This window comes from Microtus oregoni, unplaced genomic scaffold (genome assembly GCF_018167655.1).
Source record: "Microtus oregoni isolate MIOR12 unplaced genomic scaffold, Mior012 000069F_ref0000032, whole genome shotgun sequence".
NCBI lineage: Eukaryota > Metazoa > Chordata > Mammalia > Rodentia > Cricetidae > Microtus > Microtus oregoni.
Window position 1 is genome coordinate 1,600,244 of NW_024543976.1, and position 20,296 is coordinate 1,620,539.

Below are 20,296 nucleotides of genomic sequence, written 5' to 3' on the forward strand. Positions count from 1 at the left end.
TAAAAACTAACACTGTAAAAGTTAATGGCTTTTTACATTGCTGGGCTATATTCTAAATGTTTTACAATAATTCAGAAAAAACTCACAACTACCCTCTGAAGAGGATGTTATTCTTATTTCCATTAAAAAGGAATATGGACAGGTAAGCATGGAAGTGGTAGCAGGCAATGAAATAACTATTAGGGGTAGAAAACAATTTAGTAACCTTACAGACATTAACAGTCCATCATATAAAAATTTTGAGTTTCTAATACCAAGTGTGTGTGTGTGTGTGTGTGTGTGTATAAAATCAATATAAGAAAATATTTCCAACTGAGGTGGGAAAGATGGCTCAGAGATTAAGAGCACTTGGTGCTTTTGCATAGGATATGAGTTCATTTACCAGAACCCACAGGGCAGCTTACAACCTTCTATAACTCCAGTACCAAGATATCTGACACCTCTGGAGGTACCAGACAGACATACAGGTCGTATACATACATACTGATAAACACATAAAATAAAATAAATGAATCTTTTGTAAAAAAAAATATAGACAAATGAAAGAACTTTTTCCAAACAAAAATAATCAATATTGTATATTTACAAAACTAGAAACTGGTAACAACTATGTATATAAAGTAGAACTGTTAATATGGCATGATCACCCAATAAACAGTACACAGTTCTCAGTGATTACTCGTATGAGTAAATACAACTGGAGAAAAATTTATTAGAACATTAAATGAAGACATAGTATGTATAGATAACTTATATCTACAGTAGAACCAAAGTATGTAATAAATGTTTTTTTATTTTTTAATATTTATTTCTTATATACACAGTATTCTGCCTGCATGTATGCTTGCAGGCCAGAAACAGGGCATCAGATCTCACTGTAGATGGTTGTGAGCTACTATAGGGTTGCTGGGAATTGAACTCAGGAACTCTGGAAGATCAGTCAATGCTCTCTAACCTCTGAGCCATCACTCCGGCCCCGGTAAATGAGTTTTTAAAGCCAGTTGGAAAATATATCAAAATAAATAAAATGCAGTATTCTTATATAGAAGGATAACAAACAGGTGAACTTTATATTTCTTATGACTAGTATTTTAAAAATCAATATAAATCAGATTGTAGTTTAAAACCATGCCATATGCTTAAAGGAGAAAAAAAGAGAAATTAAAATGGAAAGATTCTATACCTGACTAAAAAAAAAAAAAAAGAAGAAAAATTGAAAGATAATTTACAGGAAAAGAGAGCAATCAACAGTCCTCGTAAAGAAATTAGAAATTGGGGCTGGAGAGATGACTTAGTGGTTAAGAGCATTGCCTACTCTTCTGAAGGTCCTGAGTTCAATTCCCAGCAACCACATGGTGGCTCACAACCATCTGTAATGAGGTCTGGTGCCCTCTTCTGGCCTGCAGACATACACACAGACAGAATACTGTATACATAATAAATAAATAAATATTTTTTTTTAAAAAAAGAAAAAAGCAATTAGAAATTTAGGAAAGATGGTTGTTTCGCTTCACAAGGTTAAAAACAATCTTCAATAATTTTAATTGATTGAATAAACCTATTGAAATTATATATACTTATATAAATCAATAACACAAAATACTAAAAAAAAAATAGAGGAATAAAATTTTGAAGAACGACTAAATCTGCCAGGAGACACTATGCTTGTAAGCCAAGTTCATGTCATCCAATCAGATGACTTCAAATCAAATTTGAGTTCTGTGCCTTGCTATCTGTGCAGTGTGAATCAGAAATATGACTTCTATGATTGCTATTTGTCTATGTAATGTGGCTAACAACGACAGCATCACGCAGATTTGCTCTTTAGATTATACGGAATGATGCATATGAACTACCGGAGTGACTATACTTATCCAACTACAAAAAAGGTCATATAATGCCGATACTATTATTACTATTATATCACTATGCAGCACAGCCTTCATCTTTCTGACGTGTAGTTAGGCCTATTCTGAGGCATGACCAGATGTGCCAATGCGGAGGTGTCCACCTAAACATTTCTAATTCCTCAAGCACCTTAGTTCCTTCTTTTCAGTACCATTTTCTTATATAAAACCTGTGTTGAATAGTTTCATTTCATAACCACCAATATCTTAAAGTTATATTCACAAATTTTATAGCACTTCAAACAATTTATATTCAATAAAAATTTCAACTGAACAACTCAATGATCACCTCCACTATACCTTGAACAGTTCTTTTATCTTTTCATCTACTGAATTTATTATTTTTTACTTCATGTCTAAAACAATAAAATGTTAACTTTCATTTCAATTATGTAGTCAATGGGCATTATGGACCAAGATAGCTAAATATTAAAACCCTGAAAATATTCTGTTCGGAGCAGTGAGACCCCAGATCCTGAATTTCTTGTAATCCCCTGATCTGAGTGCCTACAGCTGCTCTGAGCACGAGACCTTCAGGAGTTCCTGATGGCAGGAGAGTGGTTTCTGGTGGGTTTGGCTGGGGCGTGGCTATCTCTATATAATCTGCCCCTGAACACAATAAAGGGGGCATTCTTGGGGAATTCATCCCTGTGTCGCTGTCTCTCTGTCTGTGTGTGTCTGTGTATTTTAACCTCCAGACCCCTGGCCCGAAGCTCGGTAACTGGGTGCCAGCGCACAGAACACAGACACAGGGCGCAGTGCACGGCAATATTCTAATGTTTTTTTTTTTGGTGGTGGTGGTAGTGGTGTGGATTTGTTTTGTCTTAAGCAACTCAAAAGTGTCAATCAGTGCTAGACATGGTAACATGCACTTGGGTGGCTTAAGCAATAGAATCACATGTTTGAACCTAGTCTTGGCTACACAGTAAGAACCCAGATTAATCAATCAATCAATCAATCAATCAATAAGTAAATTTTTGCATGCATGTGCACAAATATGCTTGCCTTCTCCACTCTGCACTCCAAGCAGCTCCCCACAGCTGAGCTATCAGCACACGCTGAAACCCAGCTGGCTATCTACCGGAACAGCTTCAGTTTTTTGGCTCAACCGAGAGCATGAATGCTAACAACTGAAGTGTAGATTGGAATCTGCTGGCCTTACCTTATTTATAGCTGCACATTTCCTAGAGAACAACAACGACCTGCGTGTCTCTCATAGAAGCAAAGATTTGCTTTCTCATGATTTAGATACCGTCCTCACTTTTCTAAGCTGGGTATTCTGAAGGAAACCATGCCACTTTCCTAACAACATATTAAAAAAACCTATGCGCTAATTATATCTTTGTTTAAAAGAGATACTGGCTTGTAGTCTCAGTTGTATCAAGCACACAAAGAAGAGCACACTAGTAGGCAAGAGAGCAGTGACTGGTTTAATGTATGTCCAGAGGAAATCGATAGAAGGGGCAAAATTTCCCTCTCATGATGGGGAGGTTATCCTAAAGGCCCTACAAAGGTAATAGCTGCTCCCCTCTGTGATCCACTCTGGGCCATCACAAAGAAATGAGGGCTTTTCAGGCAGTTGAAAACCCCAATTCCAGGCAATGAGCAGGGAGGCATAGTACAATTTAGGACTATTTCCTAAAAAATTAGGAGGAAATAAAACCTTTCACCCAATCTCTTCATATCTCAAAATTTCTATTTCATGTAATAAAAAGATGCTGAATTATTGAAATGCTTGGTAGTCCACCCAAAATGGACAATTACCATGTCAATTAAAGAATTATAAACAATAAATTCTTCCTCCCACCCTCTCTAAAAGTTTCAAAGTCAGATTTTTCTCTTGAAAACAGACTCATTCTTAGCTTGAACAAGTTCAAAACCACCCGCTATATCTGGGGTGGGGCACACAGGAGACAAAGCACAGTTATAAAAGCTCACTCCATACCACAAATGGGCAAAAATCTCCTCAGATTTAGGCTCCCTCCACCCCAAATTTACACAAGAAAAGACTAACACTAGCAATGGTTTAACTAGCTCCAGTGGTAGCAGAGAATTACACACATGAGAAACCCAGGCCTTGTCTACTTCTCGTCTGTTTCTCTCTGGCCTAACTGCACACTGGCCATTTCAAGTCACAAGTGCCTACAGCTGACTGTTTTCTCCAACTTCCTTTCAAACTCTGAACCAATGGCCAAGTCTGGTTTTATACAGACTCCTTTTGCTGTTGTTGGTTGGGGAGGGGGGTGCATTGTTTTAGTTTTTGTTTTGAGTCAGGGCCTCTATGTATAATCTGAACTATCTTGAAACTCTCCTGCCTCTGTCTCCAACTTTTGGGATTAAAGGCGGGTGCCACCATACCCAGTATAGAGGTTTGGTTTTTGTTTTGTTGCTGTTGTTTAGGGTTTTCTTTTCCTATTTCATATGTACAAGTGTTTTGTCTGCATGTATGTATGTGCATAGCATTTGTGCCTGCAGAGCCCAGAGAAGCACACCAGATCCCCATAACTAGTTGCAGATGTGGGAATTAGGAAGTGAACCTGGTCCTCTTAACGATTACGTCAGCTCTCCAGCTTGCGGTGTATCTTTTTAAAGTGCCATTCCAACTGAATGTGGTTCTAGCCCTGGAACCCAGAGATCGGCCTGCCTATGCCTCCTGAGAGCTGGGACTAAAGGTGTGCGACACCACACCTGGCTCACACACTCCTTTTTAACTCGCTGTCATTGCACTTTAACTTCACTGCACCAGGGTGTCTAGTCTTTCTCTAGACTGATTTAGTAGTTCACCTTCCTCTAGTTTCATATTTTATTATGTTCAGGTTTTTCTTCCAGTCATCCCTCCAAGGTAGAATAAAATAAAATATCTTACAATTCTCTCAAACAGCTAACTTGCACAGCATACAAAACATTTACTCTAAACTCTGCTGGTTAGTTTCAAAGTGATGCATATTATATCAACTTCATGCCTAAGTCCAAGCTTCTTATCTAATATAGACAATGTAGTACTGGTGCTAGAGGCAACTCAAGCACTCTACACTCCTCCATGGAGCAGTCCCATGGCTAAGTGCTCTGCAAATCACTTATGATTTTATAAACACATACAAAATGAAGATGCCCCAGGAGAGTGGATACGGTCTTTCTTGGAAGTCTCCCGAAACTACCCAAAGCTGCTTTTCCTGGGAGTCCCTCCACTCTTGTATTTCCAGAGTACTTTGAGGGGAAAAAGCAAGCTTTCATGCTCCATCACTGCTGCTGCCTGCTAATCTGACTCTCTTACTAGATTACACTTAATCAAACAGGGATTATATCTTATCCACAATTATATCCTTGTCTCTGATTTAAAAAAAATCCATCCAATTGAATAGTAACCTGGCCTCCACAGGATGCACATATGCATCCCAATACACACACACACACACAGAGAAAATAAATAAATTCATGCCAATTGGAATCTTCTTTTGACTCAAAATATAAAAAAAAATCACAAAAATAACAAAATTTCTTAAATGCTTGGTAGAAACTGCACAGTCAGAAGAATGAACCTGTCTTATTAGTGTAGAAGGGATCTTCACTGAAAATTCTTTGTATCGCACTGAATTTTTCAAAATCCTACATAAGAGTTAGGGCACATTACAAAACTTGAACATATAATATATAGCATAAAAAAATAACATTTTATATAAATACAGTAACAAATGACCACAGATTAAAAAGCTACACAAAACCTGGCTGATGGCCACAATACCTGTACTCAGAAGCCAAAGTCAGGGAATTACAGGTTCCAGAGCCACCTAGGCTGCTTGAGGAGAATGTGGGATATGATCCCACACCACGAAGGAAAGACCAGAAAGCATAAAACTACACAAACTAGACAAAATTTCTATCCTAATTCTTTTGGACTTACTGATTAAAGCTGGGAGCTTTACTTACATAGATCCTCCATGCATGCCTCCCCCAAAGTACTGAAGTTATAAAACTGAAAAGGATGGTGAAGAATTCTGTAACTACAATGGCAGCTAGCCAATCCTATTTCTAAACTTATAAAGGGCAATATGGCGATATCAGTTTAAATACCTTGAAAAATTAATATGACAAAGCAATTTCAAAACAAAACAAAAATTCCACAAAAAGGATGAAGTTTGTTTTGTACTGGCTAACTACTTCTGGACATGGGGTAGATATACCTAGTGTGTGTTTTGATTTTAGTTTCTGTATTTCTGTGAATTTTTGTGAAACAGAGAGATAGAGAACATATAGTGGAGGGGGAGTAGGGAGGTTTTTCTTTTTTTAAAAGAGAGAGATAAAAAACAAAATTAGAATGATCTGGGAGGAGTTAGGGAAGGAAAAAAGAATGATCAAGATGTATTATATGAAATATATATATCAATTACTTATTTTTGTACATAAATTTCAAGTTAAGAATCTATCTGAAGAAACTCTCAACCTACAAAATACACTCACTCATACTAATTATTATGTCCAATTTTGGTAAGAGGAAACCAGTAAAAATAATTATCTTTTAAATCACTAAAAGCAATCTTGTAACAACATAGACAGATGAACAGGAAGCCAGGTATAGCCGTGTATACCATTGATCTCTGCATTCAGAAGGCAGAGGCAGGAGGATCTCTGTTTAAATAGAGACCAGCCTGCTCTACATAGTGAGTTAAAACCAGCCAGAGTAAAAGTGAGAGTAAAAGGTGGATACATACGTGAAAATGAAGAGGCCAAGTCTTAAAATTATTTATATTAACTCTTTCTCACCAAGCTCCCCAGCCTTCCCTTCTAGAAAATCTCCTTGTGTTAACTGCAGATCCCCAGAAACCCTTTCTACAAGTGACTCCCACTGACCACCCTGGGCTGGAATCCAGAGAGGAGAGCTACTTCCCTTCCTTTCCTCCATACGTTCTCTCCAGAATTATTTAATTTTTAATTTTTTTATTTCGCTTACGAAGGTATAAAAATATTCTCAAAATAAAATGAATATAAGAGGAAAAGGAAACATAATTACATTTTTAAGTTATTTATGTATATGAGTGCTTATACACACACACACACACCTCAGGTGCATGGAGAGTTTGATCGAGGAGGCCAGAAGTGCATCATAAACCCAGAAGCTGATATTAGAGATAGCTGTGAACTATGATGTGGGTCCTGGAAACTGAAGCTGGATCCTCTGAAAGAGCAACAAATGCTCTTAATTGCCAAGCCATCTCTACAGCCCTGAAAATTTCATTTTAATAAACAGTACAGTTCTGCTTCCTAATTTTGCTTAATTTATATTAAGATGCTTATTTTGCTTGCTTAAGATATTATGTTAGGTTTATAAGCATTGCTTTGAAACATAACATTCAAATTCAATTAAAAATCACAATTTAGACTCAAAAACGTGAGAACAGTGCTAATCAGGGGGAAAGTGTTGAGTCCTGTCTTTAGAAAAAGAAACATTATTAAAAAGGAAAGCTAAGACTCAGGGACAGCTGCAGAAGGAGGCAGAAGATTATCAAGCCAGAGGAACTGGATGCCTGCTGTAAACAGTCTTCTAGATACGCTGGGGAAACTGCATACAAGAGGTCTTGACAGACAGCTGCCGACATAACACCTGCATAATGACAACATAAGCTGACACCCGGTATCGACAGGGAAAATCTCACAAGGTCCTACCCATAAATGGAAACCCTGCAGGCAATTAATGGCTGCTGAGAGAGAAGGAATCAATGTTTCCAGGAACAAACCTCCTGATAGGTTATATAATCCCAAGTGTTCAGCCCTAAACATGTGTACATCCAACCAACACTAAATGGATTGCGTAAGGTAAAGAGGTGTGTGTGTGTATGTGCATGTGTGTGTGTGTGTGTGTGTGTGTGAGAGAGAGAGAGAGAGAGAGAGAGAGAGAGAGAGAGAGAGAATTTAAAAAGAGGAGATCATGAATTTGAAAAGGAGTAGGAGGATATAGGAAGCGTTGTGGGGGAAAAAGAGGAGTAGATATGATGTAAATATCTCACATCTAAAATTCTAAAAATAGAAATTAAATAAAAAGAAAATCTAATTAGTTAACTTCTCTTCCTGGCTATCAACATTTGTCAAGCTAGTACACACTTAGTCATATAAGCTATTCATAGTGTCAGAATTGTACCTCGGAAATAGAAATTAAACAGTAACGATCACACGAGAGACCTCTAAGGCTGTCTTCACAGACCCATGCTGCCCCCTTCTGGATCACTTTAGACATTATGTGACAACATAAGTTCCCTAACATATAATAAGTTTTATAAAAGGTTTTTAGCTCACATATTAAAGAAGTCGTGTCCACATGTAGAAGTATACCAGTGGTACTAATTATTTATTAGTTTTCCAGATAGTCTACTCTAAATGGATATACTAACAAAAAAGCAGTTACGACAATTTAATCATCCATTTAATAAGAAATATTAGGTTCATATTTACCAAAAACAAAACAAATAAAATCTACATTTTAAAAAGCGACATTCTCAGCCAGATAGTGGTGGCACACACCTTTAATCCCAACACTCAGGAGCCAGAGACAGGCAGATCTCTGAGTTCAAGGCCAGCCTAGTCTACAAGAGCTAGTTCCAGGACAAGCACCAAAACTACACAGAGAAACCCTGTCTTGAAAAACAAAAAAAAGGCACATTCTCTGTGGATGACAGTTGTGTGGCTTGGGCAATCTGTGGGGTCACTGGCAGTGAGACAAGGATTTATCCCTAGTGCATGAACTGGCTTTTTGAAGCCCATTCTCTATGGAGGGATACCTTGCTCATACTAGATATAGCGGGGAGGGCCTTGGTCCTGTCTCAAATTGATATGCCATACTTAGTTGACTTAAATGGGAAGCTTTATCCTCTCTGAGGAGTGGATGGAGGTGGGCAGGGGGTGGGGGGGAAGGTGGGGGGGCAGGAGGAGGAGAGGGAGTGGGAACTGGGACTGGTATGTAAAATGAGAAAAAGATTGTTTAAATAAATAATAGCCACATTCTTTGTTCTAATCCATACTTTCCCCTTTACTTCCAAAAGCAAACCATAGTCTAAACTTGGTACTTATCCTTTCATTTCAATTTTTATTCATGTACTATCGATGCATGTATCTGGATTATCCAAATACACAGTGTGGATTGAGTAAAAGTGTTAGCACACGATCATGTACAGAAACATTCTAAATTCAGCAACCCCCTTCAACTGATAACCAACCAAGGAGACGTGGAAAGTACAAGCAAAGAGATCTACTACTCAAGTAAGAAATATTCTACTGGGTTACTCGTGTTGTTAGCCTTGTAGCTTTATATTGCTGCTAATGCTGTCCATATACTTTCTTAAGGGAAATGTTTTTATGAAGTACTCCTGGTATTTTAGAATTCTTTTGTTCTTTTCATATTTTTTCCAAAATCTAGTTCCTTTCTCTATCAGTAACCTATGTGAGAACAAAAAGTTTCAGGTCTTGGTAAGTATGGATGCTGGAATTTACAAGAAAAAGAAGTCACTGAACAGCACAGGAGGCAAAGAAAGCTGATGGGGGGTATCAGAGCATTCTCGAGTGACCGACAGTCCTGATGACAGAGGGCTAGAAGCCATCTTCCATCGCGACACCTGGGTATTAGTAAGAGCTGCCTTTACTCTCCCCACTCCTCTCCCTCAGATTCCACAGACATCTAGAGCACCCTTGTGTTCCCTTCACCTAGATTTTAGATGTCAATAATTCACCCAAGTCAACCTTGGGCAGTTGCTCAAATCTGGAAAACATACAATTGTTATTCATTCTGCATTGCTTAGATTTCTCAGTTGTCGAAAGAAAATGAATCTGAGACTCACAGCTCTAGAGCGTTAGAGCACAGCATTCAAAAGGGCTAGAAAGATGGCGCAGTGGGCAAGAGCACTTGCTGCACAATCCTGAGGACCCAAGTTTGGATTTTTGAAAAAAAGATATAAAAAAAATTAGCCCAAAATAAAGTAAAGAAAGAATGGAAAATGAATGCATCTTAACTGTCCGCTGAGACAAGTGCCAGTGAGGAAATGGTAGAGAGCTGTTAGACCTTGTTCTGTTATGATGGCGGCTGTCTATCTGGCAAGTAGAACCTCTGAGTTTTTCATCCCTCTCTAAGCCTGAACACTTTGTTTAGTTCTTTATCATAGCAATGTTTCCTTTTCCCTGCTGATAATCACAGTTAAAATAAATTACATCAGTAAGTTCCTAAACACACTGCATCTACCAAGTGCATGCTCACTGTCATTCTGATTAGAGGGACTCAAAATTAATGGTATTAGAAAAAATCTTCTGGGATTTTTAAATTGCTCTGAAACAAAATTTTTCAATTCATTCACGCAGCAAGCTCCAAACTGCCACTGAGACATGTTCTGAGAGTTTTGTTGACTCTCGTATCTCCTTTAAATCCCTGCGGATTCCATTTACATGCCTAATAGCAAAACCCCCCTCTACTGTAGAGAAATCATCTAAGAAAAAGCAACTTACACTACAGTTTTCAGGTGGGACCAGAAGTTGCGTGATTTCACCACCATGAACACAGAAGATATGTTTCATTTCTCCAGAAAATATGTCCCAAATTATGACGGAAAAATCCACACCTCCAGATATCAGGTATCTTTGGTCATAGCGAGCCGAGACCTGATGAGGGTACAGCAAACATGTAACTTTGTTCCGATGGCCACGGAGAGTTCTGTGAGGGGGCCAACCTGTGAAAGAGGTTGGGGATTCAAAATTGGAAGATTAAAGTCTCAGAATGCTTCAACCAGCAAGCATAAACACTGGAAGAGTCATACCAATACTCTAGGACTAGTCTGTGAAGTTCAGTAGCTACTACTTACCCAAGACTAACTGGCCCTTAAAACAGAGCTAGTCTATGCCCAAATGTGCTAAACATGTCAAATTGTCATAATAGTCTAAGGAATTATTACAAAAGAAAAATATAAAATAGTTCAATAAAATTACCATATTAATTAAAAGTACAAATGAAAATAATGTTGCTATATTGGGTTATATAACATATTATAGTAGTTAATTCCCCATGTCATATTTAACATTTCATCAAATATACATTAAACTACCAGCTAGACTAACAACTATACCAGTGGATTTTATATTCTCAACATCACGGTTACAATGTCCTCAAAGCACAGTGGACAGAGCTAGACCCCCAGTATACCTCTTCGGAGCATGTGTTCCCCTTGCAACAGCTGCACTATAGCCGTTTGAGTGGCAGGCACAATAATTATGCTTCCGTCTTCCCGGCCACAAACAAGCCGTCCATGAGCTGGTATGTAGACGCTCGCAGTCACTTTAAGAGGTTCATTGCTGTTGGGAATCACACTTAGCTGATCTATGATCCCAGCAGGACAAGGCTTCAGTTTGTCAAATGCCTCTTGCAAACTAATACAAGTTGTCGTTTTTAGTCCTGTAGAGGTTTGGTGTCACATAAAATAAATATATATTTAAAAAAATATATATAAAAATAGCATTAAATACATAACATTAACTGATTCGGTAATGTAAAAGTTACTTTCATCAAATATAAATCTTAGAAGAGAATTATATTTTCAATTTTGTTATGATTCAAAATGTTATAATGAAAGAATTATGTATTTAATGCACAAGATTTACTATTACCTTCAGCACCTTCCTGTTTCTCAGCTATGTCTGAAATGTTCCAAATATTTAACCGTCCAGAAGAATCGCCCTGAATTAATAGTTTATGCAAATATTCCTTGCATCCATAGAAGAACCGAGTAACAGGAGGACATATTACCAACTGCCGGGAAAAAAAAAATCAAGTCTCTTTAGTTGTATTTAGAATCAAATATTTTGACATTAACGTGCTCAGAAAAAGGTATTCAATTATTTGATCCATATCCCAGTTCTGAAAGTGTTTACAGAATGATTATTCAATATATTTGCATGTAAATTAATGGCATTACTATTCATGTCACCTGCAGTACAGCATAAACAGAAAAGGAATGAAAAGCTGTATTTATAGCCTTTCTCTAAACTACTCTTGATAGTCTTTTATTCAACTTTATAAAAACTGGTTACCAACCACAGGGTAATTTACTTAGTTATTTTTAAATAATTAATTTAGAAATTAGGTCATTCTTGATCAAAAACAAAGAGTTCTACACAAAAGCAACACAGCATGAGCTCAGTGGACTGAATTCATACATGCATACATATGCAACAGTGACAATCCAGGAAGAGGAAGTCATGAAGATAAGAAGGAGAAAAGGGACATGGGAGACGCAGGAGGTGGGAAAGCATGAGGTGGAAACGATGCAAATATAGTACTCATGCATAAAATTGTAAATATAATAAATATTAAAATAAAATATATCACTAAAAGAAAACAATTCACTAATCCTATCTTTCCTGCCCACTGCTACGTCACAAAGAATAATTGCATTTCTGTGCACCATATGAGTACCTGGTGCCTGTGGAAGCCAGAAAAGGGCACCAGATCATTGGAACTAGAGTTACAGATGGTTGGGAGATGCCATGCAGGTGGTAAAAATCACATCCAGATCCTCTAAAGAGAAGCCAGTGCTCTAAAGAGCTAAGCTATTTCTCCAGACCACACATCTTACAAAATAAAAAGTCCGTAGCATTTAATTGGCCACATTTACATAACTAATTTTAGCAAACAGAATTTTAGCATAAAAATTATAATAAATAAAATTCAGTTTCAAAATTATAGTTAACAAATAATCTAGTTGTAGTATTTGGTTGCATCATAAAAAGTACTAGACTCTAGAAACTAGTAATATTAAACACAGCCAAGTATTTAGATTTATTTAAATATTAATAACTTTAATTAAAAACTACATGGTTAAAGGGAATTGCTATAGCAGCCATAACCACAAATATCACATTTTAGTGAATCAATGTCTCTCACCATATTATACACACATTTCAATTTAAAATACACTAGCATACAGTAGAGAGGTGACACTTGAAGAAAACTTATTTGATGGTTAATGGTTATCAACTCAACAGGATCTAGACTCAGGAAAGATGGAGCCTCTGAACACATGGGTAAAGGATCTTCCAGATGGTTAGCTGAAGTGAGAAGACCCATCCTGAGTGTGGTCAGCACCCATGGGCTGGGTCAGGAGTGCATAAAGCAGAGGGCAAGCTATGCACCAACATTTCTGGTCACAGAAGCAATGTAGCCAGCTGCCTTACATGACTGTCACTAGGATGTCCCATCATGATGGACGCATCCTCAAATTATAAGACAAAGTGAACTCTTCTTCCTTTTGTGAAGTATTTTGTCATAGCAACTATTTTGTTTTATTAATGTAGGCTTTTCATATACATCACTAGCACTTAGTTTAGCTGGAAGTGACTCACTGAGCTGGACAGTAGCAAGTAGGAGTTCAAGAAATTGAAAGCAAATAATTTATACAAGATATTAAAATACACCTAGATGTACAAATTCTATATTCAAAATATTCATAGAAAAAATCCATTCCCTTCTCTTATCCTCTATTCGCCTTTGGTGGGTGGGACATAAGGTTCAAAATGATGAGCTCATCGTTCCTACAATCTCCATTGATGTGTGGGACATAAGGTTCAGAATGATAAAAATGGAACCCAGAACCAGAACAAAACCTTAGAAACCTTATAGAAAACCTTCCTTCCCAAACAAAGCTTCTTTCTTACTACTCCCAGAGACCAGAGTGGAAAATTCAGTATAAGTGTGACTGCATTTCCTTTTTTTTATGTTTATGAGTCTTTTGCCTGCATCTGAATTTGTGTACCACGTGCACGCCTGCTGCCCATAGAGACCAGGAAGGGGTACTGGTTCCCGGAGAACCACAGTTAGTTTCAGTTGGGAGCCACCCTGTGGGTCTCTGGAAGAGCAACAAATGACCTTAATCACTGAGCCATTGCTCCAATATAAACAGACAGTACAAAGGCTTTCTAAAAACAGTTTCTATTTTAATACAGAAAATATTCAGTTTTCAGCTTTAATATCCAGTTATTTGACGTACTAGTTGATTTTGGAGAGAGAGTAACCAATGCATGACAAAGCATTAGTACAAAAGCATTAGTAAGTACTAGCACGTAATTATTCTTGCCCTTCAACAACTGTCTTCACTGTGTTTTAACTGTCAATATGAATTTTATAAAAAGCCAATTCCAATACATAATCAAGATAAGATCAGTTGTATTCTTAGATAAAGGCAGATACTATTTAACAGTTATATTACATAGTTTTAAAATCTGAAATTTTTGAAATGTGTTTACAATTGACCATACCAAAAGTTTTTGCAAATTTTATTGAATCTTTCCAATGTCTAGACACCATCGATATAACCATCAATTATAAATGATACCTGAAGAACTTTACCTCTTTATCTTTTTGATCCAAGAGACTATGCTGCACAGGAGGAATTAAATTTTCAACTGCTTTCCCCACATCACTGCGGAATGAATCACTAGCAGGAAGACAACTGAAAGAGGAAAAGAGGGTATCCACTTAAAATGCTGATAGGAGGGCCAGGCACGGTGGCGCAGCCTTTAGTCCCAGCTCTTGGAGGCAGAGACAGGCAGATACCTGTGTTCAAGGACAGCCTCATCTACATAATGAGTCAAAACTACACAGTGAGACACTCTCTCTCGCAGACACACATAAAATAAATTATGTGAAATATAAACACACACATAAAATAAATAAGAGTTTATTAGAATCGACAAGAATGGTATTTTTAAGCTTAATTTAACTTAATAACGTAAAACAATTCTTTGAGGGTTCATGAGATATCTCACAAGTAAGAGAGTTTGCTGGGAAGCCTGACAACCTGAGTTTGATCCTGGGAACCTACATATGGAAAGAGCGAACCGATGTCCATGACTTCTCTGTGGCCTGCACACATGCACAGTAGTATACATGCATACACACATGTGCACACATGCATACAGTGAATAAATAAATGCAAAAAAACCACTTGGTTTTTTGTGCCTAGAATTTAAATTGGGATTATATACAGATCTTAAGACATTCTGAAGTTAAATATTTACACTACATAAATATTCATTCTTTAGAGTTACAGCTCAAATTGCGAATTCTTTACATTTGACTAAACCTATATATTTCATACCTGGCAGGGAGTTTATAAATATAACTCTGCCCATTTTCAGTCCAGATGATCACTTTGTCTGCGGACACAAAGTCCCCTCCAGTCCATGTCTGTCCATTTTCACTAGGACCTGAACAAAGCAGGGAGTAGTCTCCAGCATCAAACACCTAGGAGCAAAAGAAATTCACTTTTCAATTGACTCCAGTTGGTTATAATTTAAATGTGATAAAATAGCATTTAACCTGAAAGAAAACTTCTGCAAATATATTTAACAAACCTAGGCTTTTACAGTAAGACTCGGTAGATGAGGACATTCTCTCAGTGAGATCTAGGGCAGTCATCTTCAACAGGTCCCACCTATGGGTGACCTCTGGCTGTGGTGGAATAGCTGTCTCTGAGGTCCAGGGCCAGAACTGCCCCTGCCCTCCACCACCTGCAGCACTCGGGAAAGTGGCCCCCTATACCTCACCTGGGCAACACAGCATAGCTAACCCTGAAGGTGGCCCTGCCCCTTGCTCACCACTGCAAGGGGTGAACTGGCCAGGGCAATGCTGGAGAGCTCACAATGGTGGTGAGGACAGGGTAGAGCTGGTGGGCTGAAACCACCCAGGCCCAGAACCAGGCTTATGTGTTTGCCCACCCCAATATCCACTCCATATGTGATCTGCTAGAGCTGGGGGTAGGACAGGTCAGTCCTGTGAGCCCATGGCTGCAGAATCTCCAGACACAGGGCAGCAACTGGATAACCAGAAAAAGTTCCAGTGAGGGCCTAACATCGACGGTATAGCAGAGACCGGGGTTCTCGAACCAGACCACTGATTCTTTGTGATAAACTCCTGCAGTAAAAATGTATGGATAAAGGGTTTACTGCATGACTCACTGTGTCACACAGAAACTTCCATGATGAGATTTTCCCCTTCTTCCTTTTTCCTCTTAAATTGTATTGGGAGGGGAGGGGAAGACAGGTGGAATCAGGAAGCATGATGTCAAACACATGAAGAATACACAAAATTTTTTAAAATGCACTGGATGCTCTTTCAGAGGACCTGAGTCCAATTCCCAGCACCCACATGACAGTTCAAAACCATCTGTTAACTCCAGTTCTAAGTGATAAAGCACCTCCTTCTGACCTCCATGAGCACCATGCATGTACATGGTAGGTATACAGATATACATGCAGCCAAAACATTCATATGACAAAAATAAATACTTTTTTAAGTTAGGAAAAGCAACTGTTTCCACCATGTAGGCGGCTTCTTGGATGTGCCCACCTAACACCCTCCTCCCTTCAGACAGTTGTTAGGGGTTATTTTGTGTCCCTAGAATGCAGCTAAAAGCATGAGCCCTCAACTCTAAAATTAAGAGTGTCTTAAATTCCCTTTTCTTGCTCACTTACTGTGTGAGAAGCCTGCTACCATGCTGGGAGCTGCTCTGGTAGGAGAGACATCCTCCAAAGCTGAACTTGCAAATGAGATCCAAGTCCCAAAGGACACAGTGATGTCAGCCTGTGAAAGACGCTGAACGGGAAGTTCCCAGCTAAGTTAGGCCCTGAATGCCCACCCACAAAACCGGGCAAGGATAATTTCTACTGTTTTAATGCAAGTTTTGGGGAAATTTGTTAGACAGGTTTAAATACTAGCATACTTTTCTGATAGTAAACCAGCATAATACCTAACTAAACTCTAAATATTGTCCTTACCCTTCATCAAAGAAACTTCTCTTTACAATAAATGGAAACCACTACAGAAAACCACTACCAATCAAAATGCAGTTATGGAGTCTAGTCCAAATGAAAACCTCTAGAAAAAAACTCCCTCGTCTAAGGCTCGGGGATCATTGCAGAGGGGGCTGGGTAGAGAGACTGTGAGAGCCAGAGGAACGGGGAATTTGCTTTGAGATTGTATTTCCTGGAAATGCAAAAAGCTACATCATAAAGTCTCACCAACATAACTGCTAAACATGAGCTGACCAAAGACAAAAACAACAGACATGTTAACATGGATGGAAAAAAGCCCAGATGACCTCAACCCTTCTCAAAGTACTACAGGCACCTAAGGAGTGCGAGAGCTGGGAAAGAAACGGTCTTCCCAGAGAAAGGCATACCCATTCACTATCCAATACCATGGTCAGCCCTGGACATATACATACAAGCAAGGTTATGCAGACTGAGCAGGCTGTGTTTGTGTCTTTAGGAATAGATATATAACAAAATATAACAAAAATTAATGAAAAAGGAGGCCATAAATTTAAAAGAAAGCATGGAGGAATATATGGGAAACTTTGGAGGGAGGAAAGGGAAGGGGATGATGTAATTTTATTAAAAAAATCACAAAAAATAAACAATTTTTTAAAATACATGTAAAGCTTTGAAAAATTGCTAAGTCCAGAACAAAGCACAATGGCTCATTTTCTATTATTAAAGACAAGCAATGTAGAAGAAACCTCTTCCTCTCATTATTAGCTGTAAACTTTCAATTTTTTTTTTTTCGAGACAGGGTTTCACTAAACTTTCAATTTGAAGAAGCCAGGTGATAAATGTATTATTCAGGTTCAGTAACACACTGTGAAGATAAATGTCCATTCTACAGAGACCTAATTACCACCAATAGCTGAAATAGTAACAAAAAGTAGAAATTAAGACCAACAAAACATAGTCCTCATACCATTCATTGCAGGAGTAGAACAACAAAAAAAAACCTACTTGGAATTAAGCCCCAATTCCTCCAAAAACATCAGAACCCAACAGGAGTTTCAAATGACTGTCCTTAGGGTAATCTTTGAAAATGTGGTACACGAGACTTCATCAGGAGGGATAAAAGGACAACTTCACATGTATCTACTCAACTTACCCGCCAGTATTTGGAGCATACAACCAAGAGTGACCTCTGTGTGAATGAACAGAAGGAGATGCTTTGGCAATTCTGACAATAAATTGGTTTTGATTCCTCCTCAAATATTGGCTCAGTATCCTGGAAAAAAAAGACTCATAAAATCTCAAGAATAACATGTATTAAATAATTAAAGTCATCACAAAATGATAAAGATATCACCAGGGAACAAGAGTAACATGTGATGCGTTTATCATTTTAGATCCTTGGAAAAAGCCCTGGCAGTAAAAGCTACAAAGATGTACTCTTAAAAATAGCTGGCAGCCACGCAGTGGTGGCGCACGCCTTTAATCCCAGCACTCAGGAGGCAGAGGCAGGCGGATCTCTGTGAGTTACAGGCCAACCTGGTCTACAGAGTGAGTTCCAGGATACAGAATCCTGTCTCAGAGAAAAAAGAAAAAAAAAAGAGCTAGGCAAAAATGTCTTTTCTACAAAGTTACCAATATTTAAGCTCTGATGGTGAGTCAGAAAACATCTTTACAGGAAATGGCAGAGGATGGGATTCTGCAGCAATCCTATGGTTGTATATACTTGAATAAGAAAAAACAAAAATGATCAATTCCTCCCCCAGTTTTCTCCAAGATCAAAAGCTAATATTTCCCTAGCTGAAGTGAATGGTACCAGTATTGTCAGAAAATTGATCTAGGCCACAGTACCATGAAATAAGACTAACAGATAGATGTATATGCTTTTTTGACGGTGTTGGTGTTTTTTTTTGCTTTGTTTTTTTGTTGTTGTTGTTGTTGTTATTTTTTTTGTTTTTCGAGACAGGTTTTCTCTGTGGCTTTAGAGCCTGTCTGAAACTAGCTCTGTAGACCAGGCTGGTCTCGAACTCACAGAGATCCGCCTGCCTCTGCCTCCCGAGTGCTGGGATTCAAGGTGTGCGCCACCATCGCCCGGCCTGGTGTTGGTGTTTGAACATGAAATGTCTCTACAGGCTCAATGTTAAACCCTACTGCCCACCCTGTGCTGACATACTTGAAGGCTTTGGATACTTTAGGTGATGTGCATGGTTACAAAGTTGGTCACTGCAGGCATGCCTTTGGAAATATACCTGACCCCAAGTCCCTTCCTTACTCTCTCCCAGCTGCCATGAGGTGCACAGGGTCCCCCCCCCCCCCCCCCGCACACTCGTGCAGTGATGACGCTCATTATTGGCCAGTCATGCCAAGGACTCCACCGAAGTCTCTGAAACCGTAAACTAAAGTAGGTCCTTCTTCCCTCAGAGGGCTTATGTTGGCTATTCTGTCACTAATTTGTCGGGGGTGGGGGTGCAAGAGTAACTAAAATGAGTGGTTTACTTATTTCATTCAAGAAAGCTACCTTCTAACTTTTAATTTAAACAAAAGCAGGAGGAAAACACCTATTATATTTCTCTACTTCATATTCTGGATGATATGTTTCTATTATTTCAATTGAAACACTTTTTCCTTTAAAAAAAAAACTAAGTTTAGGAATACCTGGTTACTAAAGGTTTAAATTATACAGTAAGAAAGAAATCACTGTCCATCTCACCTGCATGCCACCAGTTTCAGAGGTGACAATCCACACCTTCAGGATGCCTGTCACAGAGAGCGCTACCACAGTGTCCTCTAAAACAGGAAGAAGCCCACATTAATCACAGCATGCTCCCTTCTAGCTTTAAACAGCCTGCTCCCACAAACTTAAACAAGTAGGAAGCATAATCCTCTGTGCTCAGTGTTGATATTATTGTTGTCTTTTGGGAAAAAAAATGCTTTTCCTCATTAATATTTACTGAGTATAACCACACAGTTACAGCAACTCATCAAATTTTATCTCCTCTCTTTTCATCCTCTTACATGAGAAATGGTACCTCTCGGCAAGAGACAAAGCCAGAATGCAGACAAACACACATGCAGCTACGGGTCTCATCACCACCATACTCCTGACCATGCAAACTCACCCTCACTTAAGAAGACCATCCATACAAGCTACAGCATCCCAGAGTCTAGGGATCCATCACAGAGTGAAGATACTCTAATGCTGGTGAGCATAAATACTAATCCAGCTGAAACTACTTTGTGGGCTAGTTCACAAATTATTGGAACGTGTATCTCTTGAACACAAGAATATAACCAAAACTGTTAACTTTGACAATCTGTAGAACTTCACAGTAAAGTAGACAGTAGTTGAGCTGCCAAAGGGCATAGTACACTGACCTTGTGTCCGCTGAGGGCGGATAAGGCTCATGGAGCTAATCCAGTCTGGCGATATCTTTGATACCAAAGAATACAGCACCTCAAGGCTGGTAGCATCCACAACGAGGATTTCAGGGTAATGTCCATGGCATAAAAGCCTTCCTTCTTGCTGATTTCCAACAGTGAATTGATAGAACTAGACTCAAATTTTAAAAAATATTATTTGTTGATGTACTGCTTTA

At 38.5% G+C, this 20,296-nt stretch overlaps 1 protein-coding gene across 2 annotated transcripts in view; it reads right to left on the reverse strand.

Moving 5' to 3' along the window:
* Nucleotides 1–20,296, reverse strand: part of LOC121440611 (WD repeat-containing protein 7-like) — a 284,512-nt gene that overhangs the window by 244,165 nt on the left and 20,051 nt on the right. For both annotated transcript variants that reach the window (XM_041641378.1, XM_041641377.1), the window contains exons 5-12: nt 20,076–20,250; nt 19,411–19,487; nt 17,857–17,976; nt 15,029–15,174; nt 14,278–14,380; nt 11,541–11,682; nt 11,080–11,328; nt 10,389–10,609 (exon numbers count right to left, since the gene is read on the reverse strand). In XM_041641378.1, coding sequence (XP_041497312.1) covers nt 10,389–10,609; nt 11,080–11,328; nt 11,541–11,682; nt 14,278–14,380; nt 15,029–15,174; nt 17,857–17,976; nt 19,411–19,487; nt 20,076–20,250 — 1,233 coding nt within the window. The remainder of the gene's footprint in view (nt 1–10,388; nt 10,610–11,079; nt 11,329–11,540; nt 11,683–14,277; nt 14,381–15,028; nt 15,175–17,856; nt 17,977–19,410; nt 19,488–20,075; nt 20,251–20,296) is intronic.